This window comes from Corythoichthys intestinalis, chromosome 16, assembly GCF_030265065.1.
Source record: "Corythoichthys intestinalis isolate RoL2023-P3 chromosome 16, ASM3026506v1, whole genome shotgun sequence".
In the NCBI taxonomy this organism is placed as follows: domain Eukaryota; kingdom Metazoa; phylum Chordata; class Actinopteri; order Syngnathiformes; family Syngnathidae; genus Corythoichthys; species Corythoichthys intestinalis.
This window is the reverse complement of record NC_080410.1, coordinates 24,255,153-24,280,862: the sequence shown is the minus strand read 5'-3', so window position 1 is coordinate 24,280,862 and position 25,710 is coordinate 24,255,153. Positions and strand designations below refer to the sequence as shown.

General features: G+C 40.7%; 1 protein-coding gene across 1 annotated transcript in view; it reads left to right on the top strand.

The window, feature by feature from the left end:
- Positions 1-9,574: 9,574 nt before the first annotated feature.
- Positions 9,575-25,710, top strand: part of plcd3a (phospholipase C, delta 3a) — a 79,230-nt gene continuing 63,094 nt past the window's right edge. Inside the window, exon 1 of the mRNA XM_057861494.1 lies at positions 9,575-9,761. Within this exon, the coding sequence (XP_057717477.1) occupies positions 9,668-9,761 (94 nt within the window). The 5' untranslated portion in view covers positions 9,575-9,667. The remainder of the gene's footprint in view (positions 9,762-25,710) is intronic.

The following is a 25,710-nucleotide window of genomic DNA, read 5'->3' as shown; positions in this document are numbered from 1 at the left end:
GGGAAATTGCTCAAATTAAGCTATTTTCTAATGCTGATTTCTAAAGAATGGAAAAAGATGAACTAACTTTTTTTCTGCTGAAAGAAAAGAGTAATCTTTCTTTTAGTGGGTTCCATGTTTATATAGCAATGGAACAGAATTTTCTGTGGGCCTTGCAAAATCAGTCAAAATCCAGTGAAACGGCCGGGAGCGAAGGGCCTTGCTCCGGTGAAAATGGCTGGGAGTGAATGAGTTAACATGCAAACTTTTGTTTTACTTCATAAAAGCAGCAAGTCTGCAGATCCTGGATCCCTTTTATATACAGCAAGCCTGCATTATGTAAATTAAGGATGTCCCCGAGCACGCCATTTTTCAGAAGATCAGAATCGGGTGAAAAGGATCAGGTTTTTAATTTAAAAAATACATTCATGTTTTTCTGTCTCATACTCGTACAGCGCCACAGCCTCTCACCCTCTCTCCTGCTAGGGCTAGGCAGTGCGACCAAACTTTTTCTTGGTCACCAGTGCAGCTAGCGTTTGGTTCTTAACGTTAACGATGATTGACGGGTTTGTAGCTTTGATCTGGCCTGAAAAGCCTCGGTAGCTCAACAATTAAAGGCACAAATATATTAATCATCGTTAAACTTCCAGCCCAGTCTGAAGTGTGCTGTGCCAATTCATTGTGTAAGTGAGAAGCTGTTCTCGGCATCATGAGCATCAAAGCGTGAGTGAATTTGAGTGGACTCACTCTATGAAGCATTTGATAAAGATAAGCATTTTTTTGCATTATTCTTGCTTAAAGATAATTCACATTATGAAGGCGAGACAGGCAGGTTCGCACGTCCACCTCACGGTTCTGGGATCGTGGGTGCAATTCCAGTTTCGGCCTTCCTGTGTGGAATTTGCATGTTCTTCCCATGCCTGCGTGGGTTTTCACTGGGTTCCTGCCACATCCCAAAATACTGCGTGGTATGCTGATTGAACACCCCAAATTGTCCGTAGGTGTGAGTGTGTGCATGAATGGTTGTGTGCCCAGCGACTGGCTGGCAACCTGTTCAGGGTGTACCCCGCATTCTGCCTAGAGTTATTTGTGATAAGCTCCAGCACCCCTTCGATCTTTGTGCATAAGCGGATTATAAGGGGGGGGGCAGGCCCCCCCAGTGGCCAAAAATGGTCATTGCATATAATTGACTTTCCTATATATATAAAAGTCTAAAGCAATAAAACTGCAACAAAAATGAATGAAATGAACAAAAAATATATTTTTATAATGGGTCAAAATTATTTTTCGAACAGATCATGTGACTAGCAACTAAGACGGTCATTTGCTTTTCATATAATTTCCCCCCCCCAAAAAATTAGGGAAGGGCAGTTATATTTTTCAAATAATTTTTTTCTTTGATTGAAAAAAAATTTTTTTTGGATTGAAGCAACTTTTTTGACACAACTGTCCTACTCATAATATGGCCCAAACACAAAATATGATTTCTTCAATCAAAGAAAACTTTTTCAAAGAAAAATGAGGTGTACAAATGCAAATTTTGCAATCTCAAATATTTTTTCGCATTCAAAAACTTTTTCCATGATTGAATTTTTTTTTGTTTGTTTGAAGTGATTTTTCTTTTTGGAAAAAAAAAATATATATTTTTGAAGCAACTTATTTTTCGATTGAATAATAAAGACAAAAATGTCCTAGCCAAAATGTGGCGCAAACGCAAATCGACATTACATCAATCAAAAAAGTTGCTTCAATCAAAAAAAAAAAAACCGACTTCAATCAAACAAAGAAAAAAAAAATCAAAGAAAAATAGCTTTCACATGCATTTTGAGTTTCAATTTTATTTTTGCATTCAAACACATTTTTTTTTAATTGAAGCGACTTTTCTTTTGGTTGAAAATATATATTTTGATTGAAGCAACTGTGTTTTGATTGAATAATAAAGCTCCTCGGTGGCAAGGCCCCAGGGGTAGATGAGATCCGCCCGGAGTTCCTAAAGGCTCTGGATGTTGTGGGGCTGTCATGGCTGACACGCCTCTACAACATTGCGTGGACATCGGGGACAGTGCCTCTGGATTGGCAGACCGGGGTGGTGGTCCCCCTTTAAGGGGGACCGGAGGGTGTGTTCCAATTATAGAGGGATCACACTCCTCAGCCTCCCCGGTAAAGTCTATTCAGGGGTGCTGGAGAGGAGGGTCCGTCGGGATGTCGAATCTCGGATTCAGGAGGAGCAATGTGGTTTTCGTCCCGGCCGTGGAACAGTGGACCAGCTCTACACCCTCGGCAGGGTCCTCGAGGGTGCATGGGAGTTCGCCCAACCAGTCCACATGTGTTTTGTGGATTTGGAGAAGGCGTTCGACCGTGTGCCTAGGGGAGTCCTGTGGAGGGTGCTCCGGGAGTACGGGGTACCGAGCCCCCCTGTAAGGGCTGTTCGGTCCCTGTACGACCGGTGTCAGAGTCTGGTCCGCATTGCCGGCAGTAAGTCGAATTCGTTCCCAGTGAGGATTGGACTCCGCCAAGGCTGCCCTTTGTCACCGATTCTGTTCATAATTTTTATGGACAGAATTTCTAGGCGCAGCCGAAGCGTTGAGGGTGTCCGGTTTGGTGGCCTCAGCATTGCATCTCTGCTTTTTGCAGATGATTTAGTGCTGTTGGCTTCATCAAGCCGTGACCTCCAACTCTCACTGGGGCGGTTCGCGGCCGAGTGTGAAGCGGTTGGGATGAAGATCAGCACCTCCAAATCCGAGACCATGGTCCTCAGCCGGAAAAGGGTGGAGTGCCCTCTCCGGGTCGGGGATGAGATCCTGCCCCAAGTGGAGGAGTTCAAGTATCTTGGGGTCTTGTTCACGAGTGAGGGTAGGAGGGAGCGGGAGATTGACAGGCGGATCGGTGCAGCGTCTGCAGTGATGCGGACTGCACCGGTCCGTTGTGGTGAAGAAGGAGCTGAGCCAAAAGGCGAAGCTCTCGATTTACCGGTCGATCTACGTTCCTACCCTCACCTATGGTCACGAGCTGTGGGTCGTGACCGAAAGAACAAGATCCCGGATACAAGCGGCCGAAATGAGTTTCCTCCGCAGGGTGTCCGGGCTCTCCCTTAGAGATAGGGTGAGAAGCTCGGTCATCCGGGAGGGGCTTGGTGTCGAGCCGCTACTCCGCGTTGAGAGGAGCCAGTTGAGGTGGCTCGGGCATTTGGTTCGGATGCCTCCTGGACGCCTCCCTGGAGAGGTGTTCCGGGCATGTCCCTCCGGCAGGAGGCCCCGGGGTCGACCCAGGACACGCTGGAGAGACTATGTCGCTCGGCTGGCCTGGGAACGCCTTGGAATCCCGCCGGAGGAGCTGGCTGAAGTGGCTGGGGAGAGGGAAGTCTGGGCTTCCCTGCTAAAGCTGCTGCCCCCGTGACCCGACCCCGGACTAAGCGGAAGATGATGGATGGATGGATGGATGGATGGATGGATGGATGGATGGATGGATGGATGGATGGATGGATGGATGGATGGATGGATGGATGGATGGATGGATGGATGGATGGATGGATGGATGGATGGATGGATGGATGGATGGATGGATGGATAAATGGATGGATGGATGGATGGATGGATGGATGGATGGATGGATGGATGGATGGATGGATGGATGGATGGATGGATGGATGGATGGATGGATGGATGGATGGATGAATAAAGACACAAATCTACCTCCGTATGGCTCCGCCCAGGGGATACAATTTTTGACTGGAGTAACTACACTAGCCCGACACCGACGGGCGTACCATATTCAATGGATGACGATCTTAGCAAAAAGTATTGCCTTAAGCAGCCTGATTGAGAATTCCCCTCAAGAATGATGGGAAACAAAAAACACTCATTGTCAATTTATTATTATAAATATTCTTGTAAGTTAATTTTATTGCTGACACTACGTTTTGGGGTCATCAACATTTTGTGCCCCCCCTGCCCCAAAAGTCAAACTCCGCCTATGCCTTTGTGAGGATAAGTGGTTCAGAAGATGAATGAATGAACGATTTATATGAATGTTATGGAGAGTGATTAAAAGTATGGCGTTAAAGGTGATGCTATGAAAAATGTGGGTGCGCCTACATTTTGTGCTGGTGCTCCTTAAGAAGAAAGTTAGGTGCAACCAATGCAAAAAGTATGGAGCCTTGGCAATATACACTCACCGGCCACTTTATTAGGTACGCCATGCTATTAACGGGTTGGACCCCTTTTGCCTTCAGAACTGCCTCAATTCTTTGTGGCATAGATTACACAAGGTGCTGGAACCATTCCTCAGAGAGTTTGGTCCATATTGACATGATGGCATCACACAGTTGGTGCAGATTTGTCGGCTGCACATCCATGATGCGAATCTCCCGTTCCACCACATCCCAAAGATGCTCTATTTGATTGAGATCTGGTGACTGTGGAGGCCATTTGAGTACAGTGAACTCATTGGAATGTTCAAGAAACCAGTCTGAGATGATTCCAGCTTTATGACATGGCGCATTATCCTGCTGAAAGTAGCTATCAGAAGTTGGGTACATTGTGGTCATAAAGGGATGGACATGGTCAGCAGCAATACTCAGGTAGGCTGAGGCATTCCAACGATGCTCAATTGGTACCAAGGGGCCCAAAGAGTGCCAAGAAAATATTCCCTACACCATTACACCACCACCACCAGCCTGAACCGTTGATACAAGGCAGGATTGATCCATGCTTTCATGTTTTTGACGCCAAATTCTGACCCTACCATCTGAATGTCGCAGCAGAAATCGAGACTCATCAGACCAGGCAACGTTTTTCCAATCTTCTATTGTCCAATTTCGAAGAGCTTGTGCAAACTGTAGCCTCAGTTTCCTGTTCTTAGCTGAAAGGAGTGGCACCCGGCATGGTCTTCTGCTGCTGTAGCCCATCTGCCTCAAAGTTGGACGTACTGTGCGTTCAGAGATGCTCTTCTGCCTACCTTGGTTGTAATGGGTGGTTATTTGAGTCACTGTTGCCTTTCTATCAGCTCGAACCAGTCTGGCCATTGTCCTCTGACCTTTGGCATCAACAAGGCATTTCCGCCCACAGAACTGCCGCTCACTGGATATTTTTTCTTTTTCGGACTATTCTCTGTAAACCCTAGAGATGGTTGTGCGTGAAAATCCCAGTAGATCAGCAGTTTCTGAAATACTCAGACCAGCCCTTCTGGCACCAACAACCATGCCACGTTCAAAGTCACTCAAATCTCCTTTCTTCCCCATACTGATGCTCGGTTTGAACTGCAGGAGATTGTCTTAAACCATGTCTACATGCCTAAATGCACTGAGTTGCCGCCATGTGATTGGCTGATTAGAAATTAAGTGTTAACGAGCAGTTGGACAGGTGTACCTAATAAAGTGGCCGGTGAGTGTATATAGCAATTTTAATTTTTTTTTCAATCTATCAGGCCTTTCCCAAACAAAGTTATTCAAGTCATCTGGTGAAAATTCTTCTAGTTCTAATATCCCAATATAATATTGCAGTAGATTGCAACCCCCCCAAAAAGCATTTTGACAGTCTAAAATGCTTTTGTGAGGATGTCCTTTAAACGGAAGAGGCAAATTAGAACTTAAGAGAAGGCACTTTAACTTGCAAGGTCACGGATGCAAAAATGAAGCAAACCAAGAACACAGTCCCTACTGTTAAACAAGGAGGAGGCTCTGCTAGGGTTGCCACCTTTCAGAAATAAGAAATATGGGACGCCCCCCTCGCACCCAAAGCTGTACAGGCAGAGAAAAAAAGGGATATCCCCAAAACTCCTCAAATGCATAGAAATGTATCTATTTATTTATATTCCGTATTAGTTCAATGCAGAACGCGGCATTTAATTCCCAATTTCGGATCGTTCCTTATTTTAAGGGACAGGTGGCAACCCTACCTCTGGTATGTTTTGCAGATGCTTTGCTGCATCTGTTACATTGTGTCTTGAATCTGCAGGATCGGAGCAAAAACATAGTTAAAAACACCCTAATTGTAACAATAGTAAATTAAAATGACATTTAACCAAGGGCGTAGACTTGCATAGGGACGGTAGGGACAACACTACCAGTTTTTCAGGGTGCTCAAATTGTCCCCACCAACTTTTAAACATCCTTATTTGCATTATATAATGATTTCAGTTATTTAGGTCATTTAGATTGTCTTCCCATATGTTGTAAGGATAGAATTGACCCGACCATTAAGTGACTTACAGTGCTTTCATTATGTTCAGACTTACATTGACCCCTTTTCACTTGCTGTATGTGCCAGTCCATTTTTTCCCCTCAAATGCATGTTTGATTGGCTGATGACTTGACCCCCCCAACACACACACACACACATGCATTCACAGAAATACAACATGCCGCCTCCTCCACCCACTTCGAAGAAGAGGGAGATAAGAAGTGTTTTTTTCGCCAGCAGCAGGCGCTGTAAGTAATGAAAAAGACATAAATGCTGTGGCGGTGGGGAACACACCACTAATTTTGCTACTGAAAGTCCGACCTGCAAAACAAGTACTAACAAGTTGAGAGACAGCTTCTTTCCCATGGCCATTACTACCTAAAACACCAAAAAACAATAAACTCCTTAGAAACACCTTTTAACTTGGTTAAACCGTGAACCTGCACATTACTTGGACCACTTTTCTATTTATAGAATGTTTCTTTTTTTTTTTTTAATTCATATTCTACTCTTTGCACAAATGACGCTGCTAAAGTTAGGACAGTATTGCTCTATTTCCGTCATGTACATATTTCAGTCTAAGTAAGCTATAATTATGCACTTAAAGCTCTAGAGCATGTATTTTTCTATTTATTTATCAAATACTTATGTTTATACTGGAGTGCTACGTCCAATTTTGTTGTTCAAAATGTTCTGTTGTTGACAATGACAATAAAGACCTATTCTATTCAGAGTTAGCATAACATTAATCTGTGTGAATTTCTCGAACTTGAGGAGGAAGCTGTGTTGAGAGAAATATCCTCCTGTATGCTTTCTACTGTTAACGTTAATTAAAATGTAAGAAATGTAGTGAACTAAGGATTACCCCCTTATAGATAGTTAATTGATGATTAACAGGTTCGTATTTCTTGTGTATGTTACTATAATTTGTGTTTAAATTTAAATTTGCTAAAAAATAATCCAGACATTTATTCTGGAAGTTTTCAAATTGTTTCTCCAGTAGTTTTTGAAAACAAAGGTTTGAACGGTGTATCACCTGAACCAATACACAGATTTATTTTGCATTGATCATTTTGCCTGTCTATTAAGTAGGTTCATATTGGTGAGAAATTTAGCCCTGACCTTTGTTCACCCAGTCTTTTTGGGCTTATAAATGTCCCGTCCCCAGCAAAAAGTGTACATGCAAGCTACAGTATGCTGTCATATCGTCCCTACCTAACCTACGCCCTTCTTTTAATTTCAGTTACATTTGCACGAGCAACTGTAAAATGACATTTTTAAAAATGTTTGGGGTTCTACTCAGTGTGGTTGTGTGTTGGGGTGTGGGTGGGTGAGTGTAAGATTTATAGCGAGAGTAGATAGCAAAATCAACACCGTGGTGTATAAAGAAGTTATTCCTGCCTGTTACTTTCCAAGCCACAAGAGGGCTAATTCTCATACGTCAACCTCCTCTGTAGATGGCGGCCTCGCATTGCTTTGGATTTGAGATCACAGTTTTTAAATAGAACATAAATATTAGAAGATGAATCTCAGCTTGTCATGTCGAATATGAGTGAGAGAACTGCATAGGCGGAGTTTGACTTTTGTGTCAGGGGTGGGCAAAACAAGTTGATGACCCCGAAATGTAGTGTCAGCAATAATCTTACAAGATAAATCCTCAGATAGTAGCTTAGCCCATGCTTGTACATACGTGCTTATTGATTATTACATGATGTGATTATTACATGCATCGCGATTCGACGCGTGACGATTCAACTACGATTCATAAAAGGTTCAAAAACGATGATTTTCCCTCATAACTTTATGACAGCCGCTAGTAGCGGAACATAATTCAAGACACATCTGCCACCTGGACACCATTAACAGACTCACGCACGTTTTGTTGCATGCTCCTGGTTACTGGGAGAGAGATTTGCCTCTTTTTAAAAGATTGGAAAATAAATTTGTGTACGAGACAGGCAGGCGCAGGGGCGCGACCCGGTGCGCAAGTTATTTTTTAGAGCGAGTGGGAAAGAGAGATAGTTCGTTGCACCTTGTCTTTCAGATGTTCAGCAGTACTTTTAAGGCATTTCAATTGAAAAATGTCCTGAGTGTGTTGCTAAGACCTGTGTGCGTCTATAAGATGTGAGTACACAAACCCTCTTGTACAGTTTAGCCTTTGCTGTTGTTGTTTTTGAGATGTTAATAGTTAGCGCTGAGCGCTAAGCTAATAAGCTAATTTGCTATTATATCATGTATTTCATATGCAGAATGTGTAAAACCATGATTAAGTACAGCGGTAACACTACAAACATGCGAAATAGTCCAGAAATCTGTTGTTGCAAGTGCTGCCTGGGAGCCGACAGGCGTGTATGCGCGTGTGCTCGGCAATATACGCCATAGGTAAAAAGTGATCAAGAGCAGTTTTGATTTCCACCTGTCACTAAGAGTTGCACAAGGGAGGTAACACTGTGAAAACAAAGTATATTGGTTAAAAGAAGTCTTATATCTAAAGACACTTTGTGTCCAGAAAATGTGGAATTCATTCCACCAGTGTAAATTGTATTGTATTGTATTGTATTAAGAGAAATAAGTACTCACTTTAAAATGGTTAATGTTTGTGCACTTTCTTGTAAAAAAAAAAAAAAATCAATAAATAAAGCCGCTTAGAAACTGCTTTTTCAGTCTTGTTTGTGTTTTCCGCCATATATAAGAAAGTCAATTACATGTAATGACCCTTTTCGGCCACCGGGGGGGCCTGGCCCACCTGCCCCCCCCTTAAACTCCGCTTATGGATCTGTTCGAAAAATAATTTTTACCCCTTATAAAATTTTTAAGAAATTGTTCATTTCATTCACTTTTCTTGTTTGTTTTATTGCTTTACAGCTGTTATAAACAACCTTTTACCGGCAAAGTCTTAATATTACATTAATATTATAGTACAGGGGACACCTGTGTGCCAGGTGGGGAATTGCCTCCAGTTGGATTACTTGCCAAAATTGTCAAATCATGCTTAGTAAATGAAAAGACATACTTAAATGAAGTGATGCCGTTTGAATACATAAACTAGTACATATTTTTATGCTTTGAGACTTTTTTAAAATGTCAAGTAAACTATTTGTAATTTGAATACAATTGAGTAACAGGCATTGAAGTAATCAAAATTCTGAGCCGCTCTATATATTATCTGGAGCATTTAAAAATAACGGACAGAAGTGGCCGGGCTATGTGAGTGACTTGAGAAGCGTCAGGTTGCTGTGCTGTTGCAGGCGGAAAAGCTGCGCAAATGTGCGCCTGCTGTGGGACTCAAATTACGCGCAGGCACGGGGGCGCTACGCCGGGGTGGAACCGCAAGGAGTCCTCCTTCCTCCCTCTCTCCCTCCCTTTCTTTTCTCTCCCTCCCTCCCATCTTTGCTCGGTAGCGCTTGCAGGTTCTTTTGGGGCCAGAGCGAGTACACGGAGGCACCTGGCTGCAAGCAGCGAGTCGCTTCTAACCCAAGCCGGCCAGACGCGAGCCTCTTTCGGCCATCATGTTGGCTCGCAGCGGCAAATCACCGGTCACCTCCGCCAGGGAGTCCAGAGCAAAAGTGACGGAGAAGACCACAGATCCCATTCGTAGGCTTGGTGAGTTACCTTATTTATTATTAAACGCATATTACAATTTATTCAGCGCCATAACTTTAAGACTGTTGTTCTGTAAATTCATAATGTTGTACTGTTTTCCCAGCATTTTAATGAATATACTGTAAGGAAAATTCAAATGTATTTCTATAGCCTTTTACAAAAACCTGAGAGGTCATTAAAGTGCTTTACAACAAAGCAAAATATAGTAAACAATAAATAAAAGGCAGGAAAGTACTATACAATAAACTAGGGGGGAATTGCACTGCAATAAAAGTCATTGCAACAAATAAAACATAAAATACAATTTAAAACCCTAACAAACATCACACATGGAAGATCACCTGCACATGTTGAAATGCTATACATGTTTTACTTTACATAACCTATTTAACACTGGCTTGCCCACAAAATGGTTGAAAGGGGAGACCTAATTAGAAGTTTGCAAATGGGTTAGTAGATGTCAAAGATCATCAAGAGTTCAATCAAAGAAGATGTACTCAAATAAGTTGACCAGTGTACTGATAAACGTCAGAGGTTATTTAGTTTTGATCCTTAACTGTAGTCTGTCTTTTTCAGTCTTATGCTGTGTTGTAAGTGTCTTATTTGAATGATAAAATGTCATTGATGTTGACGAAAACACATGATAAGTCATTGACAAATCAAATAAATTTGTGCAGAAAAAAACTAGGTTATTGTAACATTCTAAAACGTATATCAAGTTCTTAAGGAAGATACCGTATTTTTCGCACTATAAGTCGCAGTTTTTCTCATAGTTTGGCTGGGAGTTCGACTTATACTCAGGAGCGACTTATGTGTGAAATTATTAACACGTTATGATATCATTTCACATGTTATTTTGGTGTTTTATAGTGACACTGATGGTTTGGTAAACTTTTTTGCATGTTCGTTATGCTATAGTTATCTGAATAACTATTAATAAATAATAGCTATGTTACGTTAACATACCGGCCACGTTCGCATTTCGTTGTTCATGCATCATGTAACATTATCATACTGTACACTTATTCAGCACATTGTTCTATATTGTATTTTTATTTTGAATTGCCTTTCAAGATGACATATCTGTTCTATGTGTTAGATTTTGTCAAGTAAATATCCCCCTAAATGCGACTTATACTCCGGTGCGACTTAGATATGTTTTTTTTCCTCTTCGTTGGGCATTTTATGGCTGATGCGACTTATACTCAGGTGCAACTTACAGTCCGAAAAATACGGTAATTGCACCGATTTTGGGTTATCTGAACTACAGTGATCCCTCGTTTTTCACGGTTAATGGGGAACAGAACCCACCGTGATAAGTGAAAAACGGGAAAGTAGCATACCGCCACCCAAAACAAATTTGTGTGTGTGTTTGTGTGTGTTCCAGTGTTGTTTTTGGCAGCCCATTTAAATCCTTATGGACGTTAATACTTATTAGGCTTAGTTATATTTTAACATTTCAAAATTTATTTGTGTTCTTCTAGTTTTTGTTGCCGAAAACTAGCACTCATTTTGTCTAGTTTTATTTTTGTCTGTAAAATTCGAAAGTTTCACTCCATAAATAAATAAATATAGGTTTCCGACTGTTTATATTGTAGTATCAAGGACAACTCTAACTTGGTGATAATACACACTCAGCAGGAAAACAGTACATTATTTTCAATTAATTATACCCGCCTGGATGCCACGAACTGTATGTAAAAAAAGTTTAAGAGGACGCTCACTGTCCAAAATAATCCTAATAATAACGCAAACGTGAGTGCTATGCTAACGCTAGGAGTTACATTTAGTGTGTGATGATCACTCAGAACAGACCTTTAAAGGCTAAAGCAGCATTGCATATTCTCTCTTTCCAAGATAAGACAAATTTTACTGTGTGTGTCCCAAAACAAGCAATTGGGACACTGGAGAGGACACTAGTAGCTTTAGTTGGGGGGCACAGCACGTCATGTTAGCTACGATTCACACACTGTGAACATATGATGGACACTATGGCACATTTTCGTCTCGTCAGATGAAAAATGGCAGTCGTGTCATTACGTTTTAGTCTCAGGCAGAGGTTGCGCTAGACTTTTTCGTTGTCTGTCATTTTGACTGACAGTGTCATAAAAATCTGGTCATAATCTATTTTTACCCGTCACTTACATTTTTAAAATGATAATAATGACATATTCAATAGTATTTAGTTTTCATTCATTTTTAATTAATATTCTGTCCGACCAAGCTTAACAAGAGGCAAACAGACAGCGGAGTGCACCAGTCAGCAACGGGCAGACGTGCCATTAGCAAAGCGACGAGGGCAGGACGTGGGACTTGCGCGCGGAAGTAAACATACGAGGAGAGCGGAGTTTATTCAACATGGATAGCGCGAGACAGACTGTTGTCAATGACTCTTGTCGATGTGTTTTAGCTCATTTAAAACTGAATTTACCGCGGATTGGAACATATTCTCGGCTCTCCCGTTCAGCATCCGTGTTCTTGTAGAGACTTTCGGTGCGCAAGAGTGACGTTGCTCATGAAGAACACGTCACGCAAATAAACAAATCTGATTTGTCGATTGATTTTGTACCTACTCGAGAGGCCGTTAATGGGCTGGGTCCCAGACTTTTCTCTCAGTGTTTGAAAAATACAGGGAGAACAGTCTGGCCGTGCCAGGCAAACACTCAGTTGCCTTGACATTTTTCCGAGTAAGGCCAACGACGTCATGCATCAAGAGAGACAATAGCTAATTAATATGCTCACTCGCCACCCTGTGGTCTGGGGTGTGAATTGCAACCTGTCAAAACGACAGATGGACTTCAATTTTTTTCCGTCACCGTTTTAAAAAACCGGTCAACGACGGAAAATATTCGGTTAACGCGACCCCTGGTCTCAGGACACGTTTTAGCTCGTTATCGTCTCCTCATTTTCATGAAAAAAGGGTTCGTAGACGAAATTTTTTTGTTATATTCATCGTTGACGAAAACAACACTGGTGTGTTCAGTGTATTTATTCAGATTTAGCATTGGAAAGAGATAGACATGTTTTCTCACTTTTCTCCAAATTATAATAAAAAACAAACATTTATATGTACCATATATATATATAATATTAATTAAGGTTTTTAAGCACTTCAAATGTAATAATTATGATTAGTTTTAAACATGTTACTGTCCCACCGAATTGTTTTCAAACAAGAAAAGTTGAAAAATGCTTGTAGTTATTAAATGCTTCATTGAGTGAGTCCACTCAAATCCACTCAAGCTGCTCACTTAAAGAGCATATGACACCAGAAAAAAAGTCTTAAATGGCATTATTATGTGAATCAGAATCATATTTTGAGACGATTCGACTATATACAACAATTTAGCAAAGCGCAGATGACGAGAAATTAGTCTTTTAATCTGCCGGTTAGCCACGCCTACCATTATAGGGCTTTAGCGTCCCCAACAGGTGGATGACGTCAGCGGTAGACTGGGCTTATCGGTTTTACTATTCAGCCCATTGAGGGGGAATTGTTCAGAACGAGGAAAACGCGACAAAGAGAGCCGCAAAATGTCATTGTTTCAGTCTCTCTACTCCAATATTTTTACAGGATATTCTTTTTATCCAATTATTTTTCCCCAATAGCTATATAAATGGCTTGAGAAGGACCAGTCAGCCCGTCGAGGGGGAACTATTCACAATGAGGAAAATGCGACGAAGAGAGCGGCAAAATGTCATTGTTTCTGTCTCTTTACTTCCATATTTTTACAGGATATTCTTTTTATCCAAGTATTTTCCCCAATTGCTAAATAAATGGCATGGTCATGACAAATAACAATCCTGTGCTAAATGGAATATGAAATAATAAAAATCCATTTATTCAAGACGACATGGCAAAATTACTCCATAATGGTCAAAACTGTCGACTTCACCTTTACTGTCGCACCTCCCGAACGATATTTTATGACACCTAAATCGGACATATGTCATTTCCCTTCCCCGGCTTCGGAGAATGTAAACAAACCAGAAGGAGTGACAGCTAGCCGACATGCTAACCCGAACCGAGGGATGTTTCAAAATCTTTGAAGTGGAAAATCACACGTAACTAGCCTGGATTATTTGACATGACGACCCGGTTGTCGATTGTCTTCGCGGATTGGCAAACCGCCCGGCGGAGAGCAATTTACAGTTCGTTCCTGGGAGGAGGGTGGCTGGAGTTGTTGTGAAGCTAACGTGCTAACAGCTAACTGCTAATGAGCATGAGGAGAGCTTTTTACATGCCTATCAATGATCAAATGTAAGTAGTCCTTTATTTAAAGGAATTTTGTAGTGTTTACTTTGTAATCACTGTATTCGTATTTGACATAATACAAAACAAGATGTTTACTCACTTCCTCGTAAGTCCAATGGTCCCACAGTAAATATCCACGGTGAATGGGAACCTTTTGAAACTCCAAAAAGGCGCATACGCCTCTCCCGCACACAGAATGATTTTTCTGCAGCCGTTTGGCTGGCGTGATGCGAAAAATAAACGTATTAATCCGCAAAATCAGCTGAATCCTTCGTCCTCATACACAACAGTACACTGTATAGTGAAGAGGACGTCTTCTACCGTACACGTCACAGCGCCCTCCTCCTCAATGCAAGACCGAAGCCGGAAGTCACTCATTTTCATGGCGCGGGATTCAAAAAACTAAATAAATATAGCGATCGCTTCCACACACATCCAAGCGGTCCATATCATTCAGGGGCATAAAATACCGCGTGTATTATGAAATAAACATGCTTTTTCGTGTCACAGGCACTTTAAACACAATGAGTTGCGACAGCAGCTGTTTAACCAGTTAAACGATGATTGACGCATGCGGTGCTTTGAAGTTTCAGCTTTCCAGCATCTCTTGCAAGATCAAACCTTAACGTCTGTCAATCATTGTTAAATTTATAAGCAACTCCAGTGCACTGCCTGACCAAGAAAAGCGGCAGGAGGGAGAGTGAGACTACGTGATCGGATCGGGACAGCTCGTCTGTATTTATTTATATATTTTTTAGTTGAAAGAAGAAAAAAAAACGCGATGGAAAATGAAGGCGCAGAGTTTGAAGCCCGAAGTAGTGAGGGATCATTGTAGTTTAAAGTCAGTTGAAGATTGTTTTTGATAATATGATACATTTCAGGTTAAATGGAGACTCTTTGATCTTGTCTTTGATTGTAAAGTCTGCATTAAAACTACTGAACTTCATGATGCATGATAGACTCTGTGACAACAGGTGCTCTTATGAATATTTGAGTCTACTGTGCATTTTATGTCGTGCTTAACTGCATTAACGTTGCGACAATGGGCTGCTAAATGCACTTTAGGTGGTGACTACAACATAGGAAGCCCTCATTTCATAAGCTACCATATTACGAGTGCTGTAATTTAATGGGCAATATTTATGTGTGGGAGTAGGCCACCTTGAACGGAAGAGGGTCATGTTTTTATTTCCTTGATTTCATCATTTACACACCCACCACATACAAAACCCACCCACTGAAAAAAGACACCTGCTGAGTTTGAACAGCACCTGTCAGGACCCCTGAGGAGCGGCTGGACGTTGAAATATCTTTTTAACGGCATGTGTTGTCGTCGTTAGGAGGGCAACGCTTTTGAATCACCCTTTTATTTTAACACAAAACACATTGACAGCCAGCGAGGTTATAGTGTTACACTTGGAGGACTCATTGGCGAAACAGAGTAGAGGCGATGAAAAGGATGTTGATTGTCACACTGAACAGGCAAGCTTTTTTTACTCACACCAAAGACAGCGTCCTAGTTGAATGTATTTTTGTAGTGCACAAAATATTGTACCAAATTTTGAGTAACCAAAAAAGAATCCGGGAAAATAATGTGGTCTCCTTGTGTTGTCGGAGTGTTACACTTTTCCCCAAATTGTAATTCATGTTGATTTTGCCTTCCCACTTACATTATAAATAAAGAGTGTTCTAACCCGGGGTTCATTTGTGGACACAATGACCCGGCCAACATAAACTGGAGTTTTATGCAAACAAAATCTATTGTGGGTGTAGCTACTGTGTGTGTGGGTGGGTGCGTGACCTCGAAGCTGCTGGCTCTCCTCACTGTATGTGGAATGTGATGGATAATGAAAAAAAAAAAAAAAAAAAAACTATACGTAGCCGGCGGATTCATTTATCACAAATCAAAGGTGCTGGTAAACTTCTGCTTTATGCTTTGACACACCTCTTCCAAGCTATGATCTTACTCCAGTGAGTGTTCAAGTCTCCCGTAACAATTAGTCAAGAGTCACATCGAGTCACTGACACTCACATGGATGTTTTAGATGAAAACTTGGTCAGCAGTCTGGATACAGAAAAACATCTAATGATTCCACCTGATCATCTTTGGATACATTTTCAGTTACCCATTAGGTGGCGTTATGACAAATTCTGGAAAATTACATAATTGCGGATTTTCTCAGGGTGGGATTTCTTCAATGTATAAAATTTTGAATTTTAAGATAACCAGAAAGTCATAGGCGGAGATTCATTGGGTGCAGATCGGGCACTGCCCTCCGGGTGGCCAAATAAAGTCATTGCATGTAATTGACTTTCCTATAAATGAATTTAAAGGGGAGGTTCAGAATTTTTGACAGAAGGCTTAATCTTTGAGTTAACAGTTAATTAGTTGGTGGAGTTGATTTCAACAACTTCTGTTAGGTTTTCTTTAGTTTCAGAGCTTTGGAGTGGCCAAGCTAGCGCAAGTCAATGGTGCCTGCTTATCATACCAATAAAAACACAATTTATGACTCATGCATTCAATAGTTTTTGGTGTGACATTGTTTTGGCTGCATGGGTATTTCGAACAATGATCTGCATTATGAATTTATTCAAAAATGTTAGATCTGTTAATATCGTGATTATAAGACGACCCCCTCTTTTTCAAGACTCAAGTTTGAAAAAAGAGTTTTTGACCACCAAATTAATTTTTATACAGAAAATAATTACAGTACATCCGAAATAAATGATTATAACAACATATTTGAGGGAAAAAGCATGTTATTTTGCCTCATTCAAATCTTAATATCTGAACATTTAAATATGTTAACTAAAGTGCAATCACATTCGCAAATGAATGGCTTCTGGTTTTGAAATGTAAATAATCCAATCTATTGTGATAAAACAACAAAATTGCAATAACTGCAATTACCATCAAAGTGAAGTCTAACTGTAACTGTAGTCTTGAAACAAATCTGAATAAGGAAAAACATTGCAATAAAATGAGAGTAGCTGAGATCTATCATGACAGAACATCGCAGATCACATGACTAGCACCTTAGAGACGGTCCTTTACTTTGCATAGCCAAAACTACAGGACAGATGGATATTTAAAATTTCTTTAAACCTAAGCTTTCAAAAGTTTCAACAACAACTGAGCTTTAACTTTACTTATTTATATACACATATATGTACATTAATTTTCGGGCTATAAGCTGCTACTTTTCTCCCTCATTTTGAATCCTGCAGTCTATAGACCCGACTCACATGACATCACAACCACGCCTCCGCGCCATATTGTCCGTCAACTCGTCGTGTTGACGCATTACCGCTACGTAAATTCCTCCTATTATGGCGTGTTTTTCTGCTCGTTAACATTAATAATCAAAATGGTGAAGGCGTGTGTGGCGGTTGGTTGAAATAACAGAGAAGACAGACGGAGAGACTTGAAGTTCTACCGTATTCCGAGAGACCCGGAGAGGAGAGCGAGATGGACTGCTGCAATTCGACGAGAAAATTGGGCTCCAAACTAGTGTTGCACCGATACCATTTTTGGGCCCCGATACCGATACCTGGCTGTGCAGTATCGGCCGATACCGATACCATACCGATATCACCCTGATTATATATATATATATATATATATATATATATATATATATATATTTTTTTTTTTCCTTAATTTTTTTTTTTTTCTTCCAAAGAGCTACATAATTGGATGTGAAATCATTGCTATCAAGGCTTTGTCAGGCTGTTGCTTACCTTTGCAAAACAGGAAAAAGTACACTAAACCCTAGTAGACAATAGTTGAATAAACCTTCCGCTCTCAAAGGCCAAAATAGTGCTAAATTTGTGAAATTAATAAAACATGTATAATACTAGCCCAACAGTAAGAAAGTAAAAATAAATTCATAATAATAAACTCTGAATGAACTGAATAAACTTTTTTAAACCTCTCAAAGTCCAAACAGTGCAACTTTCATGAAATTGTTGTCACATTCTGCTGCTGGTTAGATTGTGTTTTGTTGCTGGGCGTGGGGGTGTGGCACTTGAATCAAATGCAGGCTCATCAACGCAGCATTTAAGCACGGGTGATCTCAGAGAAGGCTGCCGAGATATTTGCCATGCTGATCGCTATTTGACATCTGGCACAATAATGTCGCTACATTTGCTTGTTATGCCCCTGCATTGGGTTTTTCTGTTAGTGTGCTGCTCTCGTTTGTAACCGCTGCCTATCGTCTTAGTTTGTCCGTCGACCTGCTGTCACGGACTCCTTTTGTTATTTCTACTGTCCCGCCATCGCGTGTTATTTTTTGTTTGCAATCATTGAACCCTTTTATGTATCCCCCGCTTGTTGTCTGCTTTGAGGTTCAACCTTGTTTCCGCATTTGCGGACGCTAACAATTATAAGTAATAATAATTGACCACAGCATCCCGTCTCTCCTTTTTTTCGGGAGGTGGGAGTCCCTTATTTCTATTTCTGAAAGGTGGCAACAATACTTTGGAAACACTTCCCAAATTACTGCGGCATTTCTTTCAGTAAAAGACAATAAAAGTAAAGTAGACGAAGTGAACTGACCAGAGATTGTTGCTCCGGTCCAGCGGCCTTCTTCCTCTGGATAGCAGTCCTGCTCTTGCAGGCTCAAACTCATTGTGTTCGTTCACGTTTCGTCTTCAAATGTTTTATCAAGTTCGAGGTATTGAAACTGGCCGATTTAACTCCACATCTCCAAACTTTCAGGCCGCAAATCTTGCATGCAGCCATTGATTTTAATTGACGGGATTTCTATTTGGAAATATTTCCCGACCGCCGTGGCGCCGCCATATTTCCTGGTTTGTTTTTCGTCCATATGAAAAAGCCCCCTTTTGATTGGTCAGGTGTGGTTATTGGCCCGCTCTCATTGGTCTGGAGCAGGCCAATAGCGATAGCTGCTTGGTGTCCACGTGTCATCACACAACACAGAGACAGAGTGTAGTGAGCGCTAGGAGGAGAAAAAGGCTGTGGTCAAATGTTATAATAATGGACCGGTAAATGGTATCGGCGCCGTCTTTGTTGGTACTCGCCGATACCGATACCACCATTTCGGGCCGGATCGGCGCCCCCTGCCGATACTAGTATCGGTATCGGTGCATCTTTACTCCAAACGATTACCACAGATTATGTAATAGTCATTTTATATCTGGTAAAATGCATTTAATATATATTTAGAGGGTTTTGGGCTGACAACTACAATTAAGATCATTGCGAGGCTAATCGCCGACAACATACAGTTTCAAATTCAAGATGCTTATTTCTTCCACCATCATTACATTTTGAATAATATTTAGCTGGTACCAAGTGAAAGAAGCTGGCCTCGTCTACGGATCATCAGTTAAACAGGAGTGTCCAAACCTTTTGCAAAGGGGGCCAGATTATGTGTGGTAAAAATGCGGGGAGCTACCTTGGCTGATATACATAGAACAATATATTTAAACAAATTTTAGCAAGCCCTTCTGTGTGTCACATTTGCTTTATTATTTTTTTTAATTCATAATTTCAACAGTCTCGTCTTTGTGGCGTTCTCTTTCGACACTCGGGCTCTTGCGAAATACTGCTGCTGTGAAATTAAATTAGCTTCAAGTTGCTATAATTTCTCGCTGCGTATCTTCCCTGTAATGTTGTCGTACATGTCAGCGTGTCTTGTTCGATAATATCATTATCGGGTCACATCGAACTCTTTGAAAACAGCGACTGTCTCTTTGCAAATGAGTCAGACACAGTTGTTGCGTGTTTTATTGAAGAAATAGTCCAATATCCATCTATCCTTGAAGCGTCGGCCATCGCAGTCAACTTTTTTTTTTTATGGATTGTCGCCCTTTTAGAAAATTGGAAGTAAAGGGTCACACGGGGTAATGTTGCTTAGAGTGCTGCTCTTAAAGTTTTTCAAACTTTCGTGAGAATAGGCTGATTTTGTGTGGACAAGATAGTTGTAGATATCAGGGTAGCAGATGTCAGGCAGAGAGGGCGAAGACAGCGGGTCGAAAAATATCGATTTAGGCATCAAATATGGATCTGGCGAATGGATAGACTGAAGCTTTTCCACATAACGCCTTTTATGCAACGCATCCAATGAGTTTACAGCGTCTGAAAGCACCGGGGCTTCCATGAGTTGCTCTATAAACTGAACGACTAATTGAAACCATTGAGAATAGGGCTAAACAGAGACGGACAATATGGCGGCTGGATACAGCAACACGTCATTCTGTGACGTTGGTGAGTAGGGTCTATAGTCCAGTGCGGCTTATTTGTTGATTTGTTTGAGTTAATAGGTAACACTTTATTTGACAGCAGTGTCATAAGACTGTTTTAGGACCGTCATAATTAATTTATGACTCTATCATGGGCATTACTGAATGCTTATGACAGATATCATTTAGTATCATCCAGCAAATTATGTCACTAACTCCCTTTATGTCCAGCTCAGATCTTTTACATCCATTTAAAAGAGATAATTTGCCGGATGACACTAAGACATTGGTTATAAGCATTCATTAATGCTCATGACAGTTTCATGTCATAATTATGATTGTCATATGACAGTCTTATGGTACCCCTGTCAAATAAAGTGTTACCAAATACCATAGCTAGCACTTAATGAAACAACTGGAACAGTAACTGAAGAAATAATTAGCACATAACATGAATTTTGATTGTTATTTACATATGTAGCGCTGCAATGCATGCTAGGAGACATGTTGGATGACAACGGTGTTGTCAGCAGGTGGCAGCAGAGGTTGACTGTCTCCCCCAAGGGAGCAGTGGTGGCCAAATAAAGCTTATTGAATAAATGATCATGGTGGTTCATTTGGTGTTATGACAGTCTTATGATGCCGCTGTCAAATAACGTGTTACTGATGAAAATCTTTTGGGGTAAATATCCCATAATACAGTGAGGACAGCTGCTGTTTATAGTCCAGTGCAGCTTATCAATGAACAAATACCGTTTTCATGTCAAATTTGGTGGGTGGTGGCTTATAGTCCAAAAATTATGGGAGATATATATATATATATATATATATATATATATATATATATATATATATATATATATATATATATATATACACACACACACACACACTCACCGGCCACTTTATTAGGTACACCATGCTAGTAACGGGTTGGACCCCCTTTTGCCTTCAGAACTGCCTCAATTCTCCGTGGCATAGATTCAACAGGGTACTGGAAGCATTCCTCAGAGAGTTTGGTCCATATTGACATGTTGGCATCACACAGTTGGTGCAGATTTGTCGGCTGCACATCCATGATGCGAATCTCCCGTTCCACCACATCCCACAGATGCTCTATTGGATTGAGATCTGGTGACTCTGGAGGCCATTTGAGTGCAGTGAACTCATTGTCATGTTCAAGAAACCAGTCTGAGATGATTCCAGCTTTATGACATGGCGCATTATCCTGCTGAAAGTAGCCATCAGAAGTTGGGTACATTGTGGTCATAAAGGGATGGACATGGTCAGCAACAATACTCAGGTAGGCTGTGGCGTTCCAACGCTGCTCAATTGGTCCCAAGGGGCCCAAAGAGTGCCAAGAAAATATTCCCCACACCATTACACCACCGCCACCAGCCTGAACTGTTGATACAAGGCAGGATGGATCCATGCTTTCATGTTGTTGACGCCAAATTCTGACCCTACCATCTGAATGTCGCAGCAGAAATCGAGACTCATCAGACCAGGCAAGTTTTTCCAATCTTCTATTGTCCAATTTCGATGAGCTTGTGCAAATTTTAGCCTCAGTTTCCTGTTCTTAGCTGAAATGAGTAGCACCCGGCGTGGTCTTCTGCTACTTTAGCCCATCTGCCTCAAAGTTGGACGTACTGTGTGTTCAGAGATGCTCTTCTGCCTACCTTGGTTGTAATGGGTGGTTATTTGAGTCACTGTTGCCTTTCTATCAGCTCGAACCAGTCTGGCCATTTTCCTCTGACCTCTGGCATTAACAAGGCATTTCCGCCCACTGAACTGCCGCTCACTGGATATTTTTTCTTTTTCGGACCATTCTCTGTAAACCCTAGAGATGGTTGTGCATGAAAATCCCAGTAGATTAGCAGTTTCTGAAATACCCAGACCAGCACTTCTGGCACCAACAACCATGCTACGTTCAAAGTCACTCAGATCACCTTTCTTCCCATACTGATGCTCGGTTTGAACTGCAGGAAATTGTCTTACACCATGTCTACATGCACTGAGTTGCTGCCATGTGATTGGCTGATTAGAAATTAAGTGTTAACGAGCAGTTGGACAGGTGTACCTAATAAAGTGACCGGTGAGTATATATATATATATATATATATATATATATATATATATATATATATATATATATATATATAGGGCTGTCAAACAATTAAAAATTTTAATCGAGTTAATCACAGCTTAAAAATTAATTAATCGTAATTGATCGCAATTCAAACCATCTCTAAAATATGCCATATTTTTCTGTAAATTATTGTTGGAATGGAAAGATAAGACACAATACAGGCATAAATATTTAACATACTGTACATCAGTACTGTATTTGTTTATTATAACAATAAATCCACAAGATGGCATTAACATTATTAACATTTATGTGTATTTTGCATAGCTATTTGATTGGGAATGCCAGTTCTCTTTGGATTGAGTGTTTTTCTTTTTGTGAACATTATTTTTTTGAGAGATAGGAATATTATTTTTGTAGTGCTTTCACTAAATGATACTGTAGCGACTTAACTGTTTGGCCCAAATGCATGATGGGAAGTTGGGCAACCATGACTGTCAGTGGTGGCTGCAAATGGTATACGTACAGTATGTTCTGCGTTGTGTTCAATTAGGCGTGTTAAGAATAAGAACGTCTCCTGCTCTGTCCAAATGCATATATATATATATACATATATATTTATGTATGCTGACACTGCGTTTCAAGGTCATCAAAGTCAAACTCCGCCAATGCAGAAAGTATTTTAAGTCCCCAAAAGAGCTCATTTAGTCGTCAGAACATATGAAGTAAAACTTGAAAACCAAATTGTCTGATAGGAAAACAAGACCCACGATCCTTGTTATGAATATTCCCTTTTCTCAGACTTACTCGAGCGGTCCTCCAGACCGGACTTAAGCCAGGCAGACAGCTGCCCTACTTCTGCACTGGTCGCATCTCATCATGCGAGTTCCACGGCAGCGGTATCAGCGACACCTTTAAATTGGCTATATTTACGCAAGGGTGCGATCCTTTGGCGTGCCAGCTCTGGTGGCGCTCCTTTTCCAGAGGGAAACCTGAACCAGAGTTGCTCTGGACTGCTGCGATAATTCTCATACTCGTGCTCACCCGGTGATGTTTTTCTCACGCTCGTTGATCACTGTGCTTTGTATATGCCAGTGCGGTTGCTAGCCAGCCGGCATTTCTTAGGCAGGGGGGGCAAGGGAGATTTGCTCTAGCCGAGTATGAAAACAAAGACCCTTGGGCTCTGCTGCCTCGACAGCTCATCCAGCCCTCTGTTTTTTCACTCTGTTTTCAAAGCCAGTAACCTATTGGAATGTGTTTTAATAAACATAAAACACCGTTTGAGGCACCTTGCGTTACAGATAGAATGCGACTAGATGGAGGCAACTGTTTCGCTGTGGCGACACCTGAAGAGAAAAGTGATATGCTCAGTCATACAGACTTGCACAAACTGACTAGAAACTAGGGATGTACAGTATACCAAAAGCAAAATTCTTGGCTGAAACCGAAAACCAAATATTGGAAACACTTGGCCAAAAACAGAAAGGCAGAATAATACACATGTATACAATTCATTTTTTATTTCATCAAAAAAAATATTTTTTGTTTTTATTTCATTAATTTCCAATCAATGCCCTTTGCCCTGGAACTCATTTTCCATGCGGCTTATTCCTCACGAGGGTCGCGGAGGTGCTGGAGCCTATCCCAGCTAACTTCGGGAACTATCCCAAGGAAACGTTTTCACCCTCTTGAAAGCCTCTGCCACACAAGAAGGCAATTCAATTAAATTCAATTCAATAAACTTTATTTATTAAGTGTCTTCTTTTTTGTTTGTTTGTTTATTTCTGTGAGCTTTTTATACTCGTCATATTCTTTGTCGGGCAAGTGGCTGATTAAACCTGAGGTGAAATAATTCTCTGGCGTTGTGCCCCCTCGAGACACTTCAGCAGAACGAATTTTACAGACTGCTGTCCGAGCATATTTCTTTGATAACCTCAAAATACTTCCAAACCGCGGGCATGTTGGCTGTGAGCCAGTAGTGTTTGCAAGACAGTGTCAGCCAGTATGTTGCTTCTTGCAGTGTTTTGATTACATCATCAAAAGAGGACTAAGGTTCTTCTTACTGTTCGTTGACAATCTCTCGGTCTACAAAACCTTTTTAACCGAAAACCAATTATGCATTTATAGGGCCGAATTTTCAATCGCATCTCAACAACAAAAAGTATGCAACGATAATGAAAATATTATGTCGATGAACAATTTTTTCATGACGTGATGATGACGAGCTAAAAGCGTGTCTTAGGAGACTAAAACATAACGAGACGAATACCATCTGATCAGATGAGAACGAGATGAAAATTTGCCGTAGTTTCCTTCATAAGTTCACAATGTGTGACATTTTCTTATCGTATGTGTAGTTAGCACGCATTATAGTAGTGTTTGCCCGTGTCACACATGTGACGTGCTCCACCTTCAGCTCCACACACAGTTTCTCACTGGTGTCGTTAGTCTCCAGCCTTTTGTAAAACACGTCATGCTGCTTGGTAAGTTTTGTTTTCTTATCTTGGATAGATATGCGACGTTGCTTTAGACTTTAAAAGTCTGTGCTGGGTAATCATCACACACTAAATGTAACTTGTAGCATTAGCATATCGTTTGCGTTAGCATTAGGATTTAGCATCGTCTTAAACTCTTGGAAAACTTTTTACATATAGTTTGTGACGTCAAGGTGAATTTAACGCTTTAACACCTGGGCCTATTTTGTCCGAATTTGCATGCCTTTGATGTTGCCTTTAATACTTCAAAGAAAAACATTTTCACAATGGCCTGGTTGGGTCCCTTTTTTCAGGACACCCAAACTGTTGTTATCTTGTTTTCTTCACTGACCAATTATAATCAACATTTATGACCCAAGAAGACCAAAAATAATTTTAAAAAAATTTTGGTCAAAATTTCTAATATTGATATCCCGTTGACAACCAAACATGCTCGAAGAACCGTTTTGAAGCTTGATAATATTTATTCAACTTCTTAAGATAAACATTCAACAGAAAAAATAAGACAAAATAATTTTATATTTAATAATTCAACAGAAACAGCAGGTATGGTCATTGGCGTTTTTGACCTTTTCCACATATTATGGTCAAAACATGCTATACTGTAGACCAGCAGTGTAAAATGGTGAAATATATATATATATATATATATATCATCTAACAGAAAGGGTTTTGTGGATATCTTTGTGAGTTTAAGTTTTGCACTCATCACCTTATCAAAAGTTTATACATACAATCAAGCTTCTTGAACACACACATTTATATACAAATTGGAAAGATTGATAGTTGGGGGAAAAAAATCAAATATAACACCGGAAAAAAAGGATTTTCCAAAATATTGACAAACTAGTTCAGTTCAATTTTTTCAGGCATGCTACTCAGTTTCCCCTTGAGCAAGACACA